Source organism: Rhinichthys klamathensis, unplaced genomic scaffold (assembly GCF_029890125.1).
Source record: "Rhinichthys klamathensis goyatoka isolate OS25496 unplaced genomic scaffold, OSU_Roscu_1.1 h1tg001088l_1, whole genome shotgun sequence".
Lineage (NCBI taxonomy): Eukaryota > Metazoa > Chordata > Actinopteri > Cypriniformes > Leuciscidae > Rhinichthys > Rhinichthys klamathensis.
The window spans coordinates 28,569-43,298 of NW_026607337.1; the positions used below are offsets into that span (position 1 = coordinate 28,569).

General features: G+C 36.8%; 1 protein-coding gene across 4 annotated transcripts in view; it reads left to right on the forward strand.

Moving 5' to 3' along the window:
- The first annotated feature begins 1,661 nt into the window (after positions 1-1,661).
- The window catches only part of xrn2 (5'-3' exoribonuclease 2), a 33,477-nt gene continuing 20,408 nt past the window's right edge, over positions 1,662-14,730 (forward strand). The window contains exons 1-18 of one of the 4 annotated variants that reach the window (XM_056244770.1): positions 1,663-1,886; positions 2,420-2,547; positions 2,952-3,063; positions 3,701-3,812; positions 5,669-5,727; positions 5,843-5,932; positions 6,026-6,098; positions 6,305-6,355; positions 7,875-8,032; positions 8,117-8,191; positions 9,131-9,264; positions 9,341-9,398; positions 9,575-9,682; positions 9,818-9,874; positions 10,623-10,751; positions 11,638-11,679; positions 11,820-11,914; positions 13,935-14,070. In XM_056244770.1, the coding sequence (XP_056100745.1) occupies positions 1,812-1,886; positions 2,420-2,547; positions 2,952-3,063; positions 3,701-3,812; positions 5,669-5,727; positions 5,843-5,932; positions 6,026-6,098; positions 6,305-6,355; positions 7,875-8,032; positions 8,117-8,191; positions 9,131-9,264; positions 9,341-9,398; positions 9,575-9,682; positions 9,818-9,874; positions 10,623-10,751; positions 11,638-11,679; positions 11,820-11,914; positions 13,935-14,070 (1,692 nt within the window). In that variant the 5' untranslated portion in view covers positions 1,663-1,811. Of the gene's footprint in view, positions 1,887-2,419; positions 2,548-2,951; positions 3,064-3,700; positions 3,813-5,668; positions 5,728-5,842; positions 5,933-6,025; positions 6,099-6,304; positions 6,356-7,874; positions 8,033-8,116; positions 8,192-9,130; positions 9,265-9,340; positions 9,399-9,574; positions 9,683-9,817; positions 9,875-10,613; positions 10,752-11,637; positions 11,680-11,819; positions 11,915-13,934; positions 14,071-14,730 lie in introns of all 4 variants that reach the window. The other 3 variants (XM_056244771.1, XM_056244773.1, XM_056244772.1) reach the window with 3 other exon arrangements.

Below are 14,730 nucleotides of genomic sequence, written 5' to 3' on the forward strand. Positions count from 1 at the left end.
TAAAATGTATGTAAACAACTCATTGCTAGATATCACCGCTTTATGTCACGTCAAAATCAAACTTGAAATGGGGGGGGGGGGGGGGGGGGGGGGTGTAAAAACACTAACTTGATTAGATTTATACTTGGTTTTAATAAATAGAACATTAATAACAATGTTCACGTGAAAATACAGAATTGCATTTGGTTTCCTTTTTTATGTAATGTTTATTTAACCAGAAATATGTGACAACATTTAGTGTAACTGGGACATGAATTTACATTTGATATGGGCCTATATATATATATATATATATTCTCGTCCTTGGTGGAACGGGCCTTTACTTATAGGCAGATGTATATTGGATTGCTGAGATATTAAGCTTCAAGCATCACATTCTGCAAAATTGATGTTTTCCATAGGCCTACATATAAGACCAATTCAGAACAACATGATTTGGGTTATGTTTCTGGAGAATGATATGATTGAAAGTAAATATGTCATATCTAGCTCCGACTGAAAATGACTTGCTTATGATAGTTATTTGCCTTCTGAAGAGCTGATGGGGAGCTGATGGATCTTCCTGGGAATGTTGAAGGCTGTTTTCTGCATGAAATGTGTATAGGAGGTAAACATGATTTGATTGACATCATAAAAGATTGCACTCTGCAGTGTGTCCATTTGTTCAAGAGACGCATGTACATTTAATGTGGTTTTTGGTTTAAGTAAACGTTTGCTTATTACTCTGGTTGTATGGAGGGCTGAATTATATGAGCCTATGTGATTCCAGCCACAATTTCATAAATGTTTCTGTGTGTGTCTTTGTGTGTCCATGTTTGTGTGACAAGAGGCTTCATCAATGAACAAGCCGCTGGATTGGTGGACGTAATGTGAAGACTCAAGAGCAAATGAAGACAAGGACAAACTACTGAATTTGCATCACCAAAGATCAAACAGCTCTTCACAGAAATCAGCTGAATACTTCAAGTCTCCATAGATTGTCATATGATGCTCATTTGCATTGGAAAGGAGCTACAGAAATCTGCCGCTGTGTAGTGAAATAAATGCAATTAAAAGACATAAACTGATACTGATACAAAATTCTCTTTGTATCAGTATGAGTTGTTAAAATGCAAACACTTAAAATCACTTTAGTATTACAATAAGTCTTTGTATCTCTTTTCCATTACTTTGTGCTCAAGGACAACTTTAAGTTAAAACCACTGATCTAAATGATTTTTGAAAACCATGATTAATAATTTAATGATTTTCATATATATAAAGGCCTACACATTTAAAAATCCTTAAATTATTCATCATGGTTTTCAAAAATCATTTAGATCAGTGGTTTTAACTTAAAGTTGTCCTTGAGCACAAATTAATGGAAAAGAGAAACAATATATTATATAAATTATATATATATATATTAGTATTAAATTATATTATTTAAATTAAAAACTTGTGTGTATATATATATATATATATATATATATATATATATATATATATATATATATATATATATATATATATATATATAATAGGTCTAAGTTTTTATTGTTTCGTTATTATTTATTTGTTATAATAAATTCTCAATTGTACTCTTTTATTGCTGGTTTTGATTGTTGATGTGGAGGTGCAATTCTCTTTTTAGCCAGCGCGTGGTTGGCTGCTCTCTGCATCATTTCCTGCTGACCCGGAAGTTTTGTGCTGTGGTAAATCAACTGCGTGCTCTGTGTTTGCTGGTTGTTTTCCTCCTACTTGCGAGTTTCGCTGTTTTTAATCGTTTTTAAAGTTGCTCTTTCGTTTAAAAGTGCTGAATTTTACGGGAGATGGGAGTCCCCGCTTTTTTCCGCTGGTTGAGTCGGAAGTATCCGTCGATAGTAGTACACTGTCTGGAGGAGAAGGTAAGAAGACACAAACACAATAGCATCAGAAGGATTATTTAATTAATTATGTGATTAATCATTTGACGACACGTACACTTAAAATGGTTATAATGAAATAAGCTTTGCAGTCCTGACGCTCACATGTGATCGAGTTCGTTTCAGATTGTTTTTGAGTTTGTGGTTTTAATTGTAAGTTATTCAATTTAATCTTTTTGGCTGAATAGCCTACATGTTTACCGTAGTTAAATTAGAGATGCGACTTTCTGGTCGTGTCTCAAACACCTTGAGAGGTTACTATCTCTCCTAGACCGCATTTTAGGGTGACTAGATGTGCGAGACCGCTCGAACGAGCAACCAATCACAGAGAAGTATGCAATTGTTCAGCCGATTGTGAAACTGAAGGTGCTTCAACCCACATTTCGCTTCTGAACGCAACTCTACCATGTAAATAAATGTTGTTGGACAGTTTTTTTTAGACTAGTATGAAGACTAGGTAGATTGGTCAGTTAGGTTTAATATCTTTATGTAATATCTACATTTCTTATTTTCAGGCCAAGGAGTACAATGGAATTAAAATCCCAGTTGATACCAGCAAACCGAACCCAAATGAAGTGGAGTTTGACAACTTGTATCTAGACATGAATGGAATTATTCACCCGTGCACACATCCTGAGGACAAGTGAGAATCTCTCTTGTTGACATGTTTTGATGTATTTAAAGGGGTAGTTCACCCATAAATGAAAATTCTGTCATCTACTCGCCTTCAAATTGTTGTAAAACTGTATGAATTTCTTTCTTCTGCTGAACACAAAAGATATATTGAATTTAAAGAATTGGTAACCAAACTGTTGTGGGGCACCATTGACTTCCATAGTATGTTGTACTATGGAAGTCAATGGTGCCCAACAACAGTTTAGTTACAAACATTCTTCAAAAATATCATCTCTCGTGTTCAGCAGAAGGAAAAAATATATATACGGGTTTGAAAAAACTTGAGGGTGAGTAAATAATTACATTATTTTAATTTTTAGGTGAACTTATCCCTTCAAGGGACTTTATTAAAAAAAATTTAACCATTCGCAGGCCAGCACCTAAAAATGAAGACGAAATGATGGTTGCCATTTTTGAGTACATTGATCGTCTCTTTAACATTGTTCGACCGAGACGGGTTCTGTACATGGCAATTGATGGTGTGGTATGTATCATCCTTCATAATCATCTTCATATCATCTTTATTAGGCCAGTTTGACAACAGCACTTACTTTCAGTATTACTGCTGCATCTCTGTAGAGAAAAACAAGTCAATTCTGAATCATTGTATTGAAAATTTCCTTTAATAATGCACATAAATTCAGGTGTGAGCCACTGGGAATTATTACAAACTTTGTGGTGAAATAGTTAAATTTTTAACCACCATTTTTTTTATGTGTTAGTGACAATATTTTTATTTTTCATTAAATGTTCAATTTCTTTAAAGTACTTAGGCCTATTTATTTTTGTAATTAAATCTGAAGTTTTTTAGCTGGAAATTATACGGCCATAATGTGTTTCCATAACAGCTATAAATTCATAAATGTTTCCTGGAAGATGATGGAAAATGTATAAGCTGGAATAACAAATGCACAAACTATAATGACATTCAGTTAAAAATATTACTATGTAGTTGGTCAACAGTTTTCCAAAACTAAAAAAGTTTTAGGACTCGGGTAAACAACGTGACCATTCATTTCTTTAATGCTCTGAAAATAAAATAGTGCATGCATGAATTATGCACACTGTAGTTGACAGTTTCAGTAAGCATTTATTGTGCTGCTCATCGGTATTGTTTGTAGGCTCCTCGTGCCAAAATGAACCAGCAGCGATCAAGACGTTTCCGGGCATCTAAGGAAGGAGCGGAGCTTGTAGAGGAAAAACAGAAAATGAGAGAAGAAGTTATTCAGAGAGGTGAGAACAACATCATTCACTAACCCAGGAATTCCCAAACTGGGGTTGGTGAACCTATTGGGTATGTGATGGAAATCAGTAGGTTTGTGAGTTGATCAAAAGCTAATAATAAAATCGTTAAAACACAATTAAAATAACTATAGTTTAAAAAAAAAATTAAACGCTTACCTAAAAAAATGAATGTTTTGTTTACCTGCATGTAGTGTTGTCACGATACTGTAATTTCCAGCTTGTATGTACCTTGAAAAATATCGATATTCAATACCACGGGGAAAACGTCCATAAAGCCTACACCGCCATAATTCTACCGCCGTAATCTTGTTGTAATAGCTTACACACAGCACAGGGAGGCTTTTTTTTACGTTAAACTACATTTACAAAATAATGGCGCTTTTCCACTACACAGTACCAGCTCGCCTCGGCTCGGCTCGGCTCGACTCGACTCGCCTTTGTTTGGTTTTCCACTGTGTAAAAGTTGTACCTGTACCTGCTTTCGGGTACTTTTTTTCGTACCACCTCCGGCGAGGTTCTAGCGAGCTGAGGCGAGCTAAGCCGATACTAAAATGTGACGTGAAAACAATGCCGACTGCTGATTGGTCACAGAGAATCTGCGTCATCATTGCACGCGCCAGATGGAGTATCCAGAATAACCCCGCCATTTTTAAATAGTTTGGCCAGAGATAGTTACTAAACTTACTACTATTATTATGGCAACTCGGAAGAATACGCCGTGGTCAAACGAGGAGGTGCAGACATTCCTTTGTTTGGTTGCCGAAGAGAGGATCCAGCGAGAGCTTGATGGGGCAACGAGGAACGAAATGCGTCGCTATGACGACCGGGTACTATTTGTGGCGGTACTTTCTGCAATGGAAAACGGAGCGAAAAGCGAGCCGAGTCGAGGCGAGCCAAGGCGAGTCGAGTCGAGTCGAGCTGGTACTGGTAATGGAAAAGCGCCATAAATGACAAGTAAACAGTAACAAAATAAGAACAAATAAACAAATTGCAAACGGTAACAAATGAATACAGATTTTCAGGTGGGTCTCAAATGTAAAATAACACTTTTACAATTTTCATTGTAAAAATTAAATGCAGGTTAATACTTTCAATTAAAGTTTTTTTATTAACATGCCATACATCAGCAGGTTTGTTAGCCTGCTGTCACTTTAAGAGCTTATGCACTGATCCAATTTACTGTTACACAACATGGGTTACTTTTCTCAACTATTTACATTAAAAAAATTACTGGATATACCTGAATACTCGGCAAGTCAGCCAGTTTGACATAATTTTTCATGTATTTGACCATTTAAGCACAATAAACTAGGAAAAATAAGTCAATTTGGTACTCGTGAGCTGAGAGGTGACTATGAGAGTGCCACTATCAGTGCTGCACACTTTTGGTGCGAGCGCGAAACCTGTGGCGATGACTATTCAACCGGTGTGAGGGAGACACAGCAGGTTTGTGCCAATTCGCCGACGGAGAGAAGAGGGAGCGAGAACGTGCAGCTGGTATCAGTGTATCGATACTGCAGAAATTAAGAAATATTGGAATCATTTCGGTATCTATACCGTACATATCTATTTTTGACAACACTACCTGCATATCATCTGTCCATTAACAAACATCAGAGAACCATGCAAAATGTTTTAAATTATTGAAATATTAACTTAAAATCTTAGGGTGTACTTCAAATAAATATTTTTAGTCTGGGTTTTGGCTGACAAATAGCTTGGGAATCCCTGCAGGCCTGCACTAATATGTTCAAGTTGGACTAAATGAGCACTAAAATTTGATTTGGTGTTTGTGATGCATTGATTCTCTAGTTTCTCTGCTTGATTAATGCTTCTCTTTTTAGGTGGTTACCTGCCACCTGAGGGAATTAAAGAACGTTTTGACAGTAACTGCATCACCCCTGTAAGTCTTCATTCTTTTTGGATGGTTAAATTAAGTTGTGTCCTCTTATTTACTGGCCAAACAGCATGTCATCCTGATTGTGTTTCACTATTGACATCTACTGTTTTGTATTTAGGGAACCGAGTTCATGGATAATTTGGCCAAATGTTTGCGATATTACGTCTCAGACAGACTGACCAATGATCCTGGGTGGCGCAATATCACAGTAGGCCATACGACTACTCAAATGAACTGCAATTAAAACGCGTTTTTATTTTACTGTGGGGTATAATCAATAAATATCTACTTTGTCCTGCAGGTTTTCTTGTCGGACGCCAGTGTTCCTGGTGAAGGAGAGCATAAAATTATGGATTTCATCAGGAGACAGAGAGGTAGAGCTGAGAACTCCAATTTGTGAAGGTCTTTTGAAATATTGCTTTGATTTGTGGTATTTGGTTATTATTTAAAGCCTTTTCCTCTGGTGTTCTGTTTTAAATTAACAACTGTCCCACAGATGCTTTAGGATAAGCCTAATATTAAGTTTAAAATGTGGTTAGCAAAGAGCTTTACTGGTCTAATGGGTCTTTTTCATTTCCAGGTCAGCCAAATCACGACCCAAACACGCATCACTGTCTCTGTGGAGCTGATGGTAAAGTGTTTTTTTTATTTCATAAGCGTTAAAGTGAATTTGGTGAATTTTATCACGGTTCTTTGTTATGTTGGTCTTATTTTCCAAGTGGCTGAGCATTACAGCCAAACTAATGTCCCTATTTTTAAAAAGCCTTATAGGTAACAAAATATAAAATAAAAAAGAATGGCAGACATTTAGGCCAAAGTTTTTTATTATTGGGTGAACTATCTCTTTAAGGACAAGAGGCAGCATATTTACTATTAGGACACTGTCTCTTTAAGACCTGCACGTGACGCGTCTACACGCATTTGACAGGCAGATTTTCTCTGTTTGCTTTCACTTTAGACATAACCAACTTTGTTTATGTAAACCTTGTGTGTATTTGACAGTATTAGCGCAAAAAGACTCAAAAGATAACTTAGTCCAGTATTCAGGCGCAGCTGTTAGACAGGCCTTTTGTGTCTGTGAGCGTTGCGTGTACGCGCTCAGAAAAGCGCATGTTAGAACAGCGCATCAGCACGGGAATGACATGTTTAACCAGCGAGACTTTAAAGCACATGCAAATAATGAACTTTTGTGAATTGCAGTGTCCCGTCAGTGTAACTCTACCTCTGCGTTAACATGTGATGTGTGAATGCATGTCGCGTTGAGTATGTTGAGATGAAGGCGCCAGAACTGCAACTGATAGAATGCACTGTAGCACGATACTACGATATTTCTTCAAAAGCAGATCGTGGAGACATTTTAATCGTCCACGATCAAAAACCGTGATATCGCACACCCCATTTTGGCCATCTATTTTAGTGAGCAAAATTCTGAAAGCGTGTCCTTAAATACTTGTTTCCAAATGTCATTGTAACGTCGGCATGAAATAATAAATTCATCCATGCACTAACTTGCTCTTCCTGTGATATGCTCACTTGATGTCATAGACGTCCACTTAGCGCATTAATACTACAAACATGTTTTGCATCGTCTCTTTATACATACTAATAACACCAGATTTAATTAACCCCTCTCATGATCTCATAATCGTGTTCTGTAGCTTAAAGTCAGCATGAAATGGTAGTACAGATTTGTCATGCAATCAACAACGTCAGAATGAAATGTCAGAATACAGTTGTAAATTCGGTCGCAACTTCCATTTCATGCTGACTTTAAGCTACAGAACATGATTATGAGAGGGGTTTATTAGAATGTATAAAGGGACTTGATGCAAAACATTGTCTGTAGTATTAATGCACTTAGTGGACGAATGAGGAAACCTATACTGCATCTGATTAGTCTGGAGAGAAGATACTTCAATATATGAATCTGACTGAAAGCTGCCATTATTAACATTTATGAAGAACATTGTCTGCATGTTTGTTATACAAGCGTTTTGTCTTTGTTCTTTCTGGATTTGCCATTATCTGAAACATTAATAATAGCTATAAAGGATTTTGAACTGTCTATAATAAAACACTTTAGAAGAATTTAATTCAGTGAACTTAATAATTACATGTTTAATTTTCTCTTTTTTTTCCCCCCTGTCTAGCTGATTTGATAATGTTGGGTTTGGCGACACATGAACCCAACTTTACCATTATAAGAGAAGAGTTTAAACCCAACCAACCCAGACCCTGCGCCCTGTGTAATCAGATGGGCCACGAGATTAAAGACTGTCAGGGTCTGGCCCGAGAAAAACAGGGCGAGGTAACCGACTCGTCCTCTCCATCCCTATGCCCAGAACTTTACCTCAATTTATTGTGACCGTGTGTTTTGTGTCTCCTCTCTCAGCATGATGAATTTGCAGACAAAATTCCAGTATCAGAACAGGAGTTCATATTCATCCGACTGGCTGTGTTACGAGAGGTTTGTTCCAGTTTTTTAAAGTGTTTTATGCTTTTTAAAATTGTCTAAATTTGTCGGATTATTAGATTCTTTTGCTAGTTTTAAAGGTGCTCTAAGCGATGTCGGGTGACGTCACTTCTTGTTGACGTTTAAAGTATTGTCAAACAAAACGGAGGCTAGCTAGACCCTCCCTCCTCATCCGCGCACTAACCCCCCAAACCCCGCCCCCAAGTCCTACTTGTCGGTGATTGGCTGGAACTGTTTGTCATGTTTCGTGGAGCGGGTTAGCCCAGTTTGTTTTTGTTGCTGTTTGTGGAGCCTGGGCTGTCTACAGAGATCGCGTTTCTTTACAGTGTGTTCAGGGGACAGGGAGCCAGCGGTTAGTGAGGAGATGTTTGCTGTATGTGACAAATGTTTTGGCCTAAAAAACGCGTGACATTGCTTAGAGCACCTTTAAGTCAATAAATGGAAGTTGCGATAGTCTTTTCTTCCCTATTGTGATGTATATCAAAGTGAAACGGCTTCTGGAACAAGAACAAATGTGGGTGGGACTTGATTTTGTCTGTGGGGAATTGATTGGATGGTTGTGGTTTGCGTTTGGTGGATCTCATGTGAGTGACAGGTTGCCCCGCCCTCACGCCAGTAAACACATCATCAGAGAAGAGATGTCGCTGCAAGAGCCAGGGGAAAATATTTTGATTCAAGATTAAAAGGGCACATCAATTAAAAAAATGTGCACGGATAAATAATTTAAATACTGCAATATTTATTAACACAAGTTCACATTCTATTAAAACAAGAATTGTCAATTTTGATTTCATGGTCACTATATAAACTAGACTTTTATGCTTAATAAGGAAAATGTTTGAATGTGCAAAATTTGCTGCCTCAAAGCTTGGGTATTGTGAATTGTTAAAATACCAAATACATTTTGTCTGTCAATTTTTTTTTGCTCCACAGTATCTGGAGAGGGAGTTAACGATGGCCAGCCTGCCGTTCCCATTTGTCTTTGAACGAAGCGTCGATGACTGGGTGTTTTTGTGTTTCTTTGTGGGAAACGACTTCTTGCCCCACTTACCATCTCTTGAGATCAGGTACGCTCACTGAAGCCACTTTTGTTGTTTCATTGTGCGCTGGAGTGAGTTCTGACTCTAGTTTGTCTTCAAACAGAGAGGGCGCCATCGATCGTCTGGTTGGCATCTACAAAGATGTCGTTCATAAGACCGGGGTGAATATTTACACGTCCATACTTGAAGTCAACATGAATTTGCATTCATTTAATATTATTTACAATGGCGTGACCATGGTTTTATCCATCTGGAATTGATTGAAGGGAGAAATGTATAAATGCACTATAGAATTTTTTTTTTCTCTGTCTCTCTCTCTCTCTCTCTCTCTCTATAGGGCTACTTAACAGAAAACGGCTTTGTCCATCTCGAGCGAGTAGAGCTCATTATGCAAGCCGTAGGGGTGGCCGAGGATAACATCTTCAAAAAGCGCAAAGATGACGATGTGAGACGGCACAATAAATGTTGTTTGCTGTAAACACTGTGCTGCAGAGGGCTTGTGACCTCTGACCCATTACACTGATTTTGATACAGAAATGTGCACTTCAACCAGCTCATCATAGGCTTTTATATCCTGCAGGAGAGTTTTAAGCGGAGAATGAAGGAAAAGAAGAAACGGATGAAAGTGAGTGAAAATGTGCTTTTGTTGTTGTAGCAATAAAAATAAAAACAAAATGTTGAGGTTTTGCAATAATTCCTTTTGAAATGTTAACAACATGCATAAACCCACAGTTCCTTTGAAAGCCAGTGAGTTGAATCAATGCACAAGGTCATTTAATTCAGCTGACAGCGGCTGAATAGCTCACACTCACATTGAATGTGCATTTATATCATGCAAATAACAGATTTTTATTGGGGTGATTTAGTAAGACTGGATAATAAAGCTAAATATGTTTTTTTTTTTTCAAAGATTTTTATAAAACGGTTTGGTAACACTTTACAATAAGGTATCGTTTGTAAACATTAATTAACTAACTAGGAACGATATATTCTTACAGCCTTTATTAGTCTTTGTTAATGTTAGTTCACACTGAATTAACTAATGTTAACAGATAAAACTTTTGATTTTATACATGTATTAGTAAATCCTGAGATTAACATTAAGATTAACAAATGCTGAAGTATTGTTTATTGTTAATGTTGACAATGCAGTTGCCAAATTGTAAAATGTTAGCTACAATTTTTCTGCACCACTACAACAAAACATAAATAATATAATGGCAAGAAATATGTAGGTAGGTATGTAATTTGCTGGTTAAGTTGCTTAAAAATCATGATTTAATTTTAACAGCAAAATCATAATAATACTAGCATAATAAATAGATATCAACTTTTTTTTTTTTTTTGGTTAAAACTGTTAATTGCACTCTTCCCAGGCGCAGCAGGGTCCATCGTTTGTCCCTCGGGGTCAGTTTGCCCCTCAGGCTCTGGGCAGCAGAGACAGACCCATGGCAGTGCAGAACGCCAGGCATGCCGCGTATGAAATGAGGATGCAGGGCAACCAGCGCAATCAGGTCTGCCGTCACACTGTCTTTGTGATTGTCAATATGGGCTACAGTAGCCTAACATGAGCGCAGCTGTGAACACCAGTCTTTTCAGCAGCCTTAGTGCTGGAACTATTTCTCCCTTTCATTTCATCCCTAGACATTAAAAATAAAATTCTATAAAGAGCAAAGATGTAAATTTTGAAAAAGTAATTATATGAAAATCAAAATATAAGATTAGGTACTTAATTTCTTTTGAGGCAATGAACTAGAAAGCGTTGCAAATTATGTACACCGTTGTTCCAAGTCAGATATATATATACATATATATATATATATATATATATATAAATAAATCTATTAAATTGATCAGAAGTGATAGTAAAGACATTTGTTACAAAAGATTGCCCTTTCTAATTAATGCTATTTTTGTTTTTTCTATTCTTTTTTTCTGTTTGTTTTTCTATTCATCAAATAGTCCTGGAAAAAAATATCTAACTGTTTCCATGCAAAAAAGAAAAGAAAAATTAAGCTGCAAATCAGCATATTAGAATAATTTCTTTAGCATCATGTGACAGAGTAATGATGCTGAAAATTCAGCTTTGAATCACAGGAATAAATGACATCTTACAATATATTCACATAGTAATATTGTGAAATATTGTATTACAATTCAAAATAACTGTTTTCTATTACTGTAGTTTCCGATTTGGGTATTTCGGCTATTAGATACGATTTCTTAAAGTTTTGGTCACAACTTGTTGCTTAAACAACCTTTTGTGCGACGTGTACATTATTGTTAATCCCATTCTCTTCACTTGCAGAACTTGTCTGCTGCAGTCTATTACTGCTTTTGTATTACTTTCATGCTTATTTTGTCACCTTGGTTGAATGAGCTGTTTTCTGTATTTTTCAGGAAGCAGCTCAGTCCTTGAGAGCCATGATCAAAAATGGGAAGGCATGTTTTTTTTTTTTCTCACTCCTGCTCTTTGTACAACATTTTTGAAAGGGCTTTATACTTTAAATCAATGACAGTCATGTTCTGAGGTGGTTTGTCAAAAGCTAGTGTATAAACAGCATCACTGTCCTTCCTCTCAGAGTGCTGCTGAAACCAGTGACAGCGTGGAGACTCGTGGTGTGAAACGTAAAGCCGAGGACAGTGACAGCGAACCAGAACCAGAAGATGTCGTCAGGTAACAACACAACTCTAGGAATTAAATTCACATTTATTTGTGTAGCTCTTTTCACAATAGTATACCGTTTCAATAGTCACCTCTGATAACAAATTACTCTAAATTGTAATGTCCATATCTCCAGGAATGTACAGTTCTAAGATGATACAAATCATGTAGTTAGCTAACATCATGAATTCATTTTGGCAGTCAGTTATTAAAGCAGTTATTACAAGTTGTATTTAGGGATGGTCCACAATGTTGAGTAGCTGTCTAATCATTTTTATTTTGGTAATATTTTACTAAGGACTCTTTTCACATTTCTGGGGTCCTCAGAAGCAAACGTCATCATAGTTGGATACACTTCTATAGTGGTGAAAAGAAACATAAAATATAATATTTGCATTCCCATTTGCTCCAATAGGAAAAGAAAAAAAGCCACAATAGCGTTTCTATGACATTTCCAAAAAAAGGGGAAAAAATATTGGGAGATTTATTACAGTGGTCAGAAGAGAGAAATGTCATGCAGCAGTATTAACTAGTTTTCTGTCATTTAATCAGGGTTTTGCGGGGTCTTAAAAAGCCTTAAAAGCATTGAATTTATTAATTTGGAAATAATACCTTCAAAAGACTTTAAAAAGTCTTGAATTTTGATGTCTTAAAAATTGTGCTGTATATGTAACTTCTCCGTATTGTATTTTTCCTCAAAAGTTTCATTTGTCAACCACGATTATTATAGATTTTCGATGTTTATTGTTCAGGGGTCTCTCAGTTCCCCATCTTCCCAGCATGGAATAAGTCGCTAGCTAATGTTAAAAACAACTTAACATTGTTCGGCAAACTTTCTTGTGCCCTACTGAAATGTTTTTATTTTTCACACCTGCTTGGCTTATCTTTTACCCATTCCACATTTGAAAAATAAATGAACACTAGTTCAAGGATTTTGTTTTTCTTTGCTGGTAGGGACGTGGAATAGGTATTAATTTTTTATATAAATGAATTTAACTTGAAGAAAACTGTAGGAACCCTGTTAATGCCAATATAGTGTTAAGCTGGGCGTACACGGTGCGATTTTTGCTGTCGTACAAGCTTTCATGCAATTACAATAGAAAGCTGGTATTTTAAATTGTAATATTTCACAATTTTACTGTAGTTTTGATCAAATAAATGCAGCCTTGGTGAGATGAGGAGCATTTTTATTATTTTTACTTTTTATTATTCATTAGGGAAATAGTCCATCTTTCTAGCATGCATCTCGAGACTTTGTTTTGTTGCTCTTTGTTTTTCTGTTTCTGAATACAAGAGCGTATCATATGTAAAGTCCTACTAAACCCTTCCAGTTCTGGTCTGGTGAGTCTAAAACAAGCTTAATTATACCAGCCTTCCTTAAGACTGCTTTTTTTGACTAGTCGTTAATGACACTATTGTCTTAGAGCTGCAGAATTTGAATTTGTCTCATATTTAATGAAGTTTGCATCATTGATTCTGTTACCTTCCGGTTTGTTATTGTGAAGCTGCTTTGAAATGATCTATTTTATAATGTTCTACAGAAATAAGAGGTGACTTGACTGACACAAACTTCACACTAATCTCAGTGCGAGTCGTGCAGGAGTCTCTCGATGATGCGTGTCCGTACAGCCAGTGATTAATACAGCAAATGTTTCAGTGATAAGCTTTCCAACGCGGTCTAAATCGATTGGGTTCAATTGGTATTCATGGAGGTTTTCCATGTCCCCGGTGGGACGCTGTAGAGATTACACTAGACAGATGCAGCTCATCCTTGATTATGTGAGCTGCATTCCCAGAGCATGTCAAAATATCCTGACCAGCGCTAAGGTGGAAAACAAGTTTCCCATCGCCCCTTAATGGAGCCCGTCAAAGTGGGAAATTCTCATAGGCGTGCATATGCATAAAAGTGAACCTGCTCAATTTGGCACAGGAGAGGCTTGTTTGGGTTTAATGAATTCAGGCCTTTCTTTGGAGAAGACGACAAACTGTGAGAGGCGTGTGTATTTGTGACGGTGTTGTAAATGTTTCACAGGTTATGGGAGGACGGCTGGAAACAGCGTTACTACAAAACCAAATTTGATGTGGATGCGACGGACGATGAGTTTCGTAAGAAAGTGGTCAAGTCGTACGTGGAGGGCCTGTGCTGGGTGCTCAGGTACTACTATCAGGTAAATCACTGGTACACACACCTGAACCTGAAGGTTTATAGTCTTTAAAGTTGACCAGTTATTACAGTGTTTTCATTTCCTTCCATTAGTTGGATATTCCGCTTAATGCTCTCCTTCAAGCAATATATATATTGATGCCTATATAATGTATGCATACATTTGTGTGTAAATATGGATTAAAAGAAAAAGGCAGATTCAAAAGTTCCTAGACCAGGGAAGAGGCACAATGTTCATGCAATTGTGAGCCCTAAAGGGATAGTTCACCAAAAAATTAAAATTGTCAATTACTCGCCCTAAATTCAATCATATAAAGCGATTGAGTCTCTTCAGAAAATTTGGACTAAACGACTCAGAGATCGTAAAACTAATCCATATGAATTATGAACTTTTTAAAGCCTCAAAGTGGTAGTTGTGTAGCTGTCAATGGAGAGACAGAAAACTCTCAGATTTCATCAAAAAGATCTTCATTTGTGTTCCTGAAGATGAACAAAAGTCTTACGGGTTTGTAACGACATGAGGGCGAGTAATTAATGACAGAATTTTCATTTTTGGGTGAACTAACAACTCCCAATCAGTTCCTGAAGCCATCGTGAATATAACGCATGGAGATGCACCGGTTTGCCGGCCATAAATAGGAACTGGCCGTTTTTTGGGCAAAAT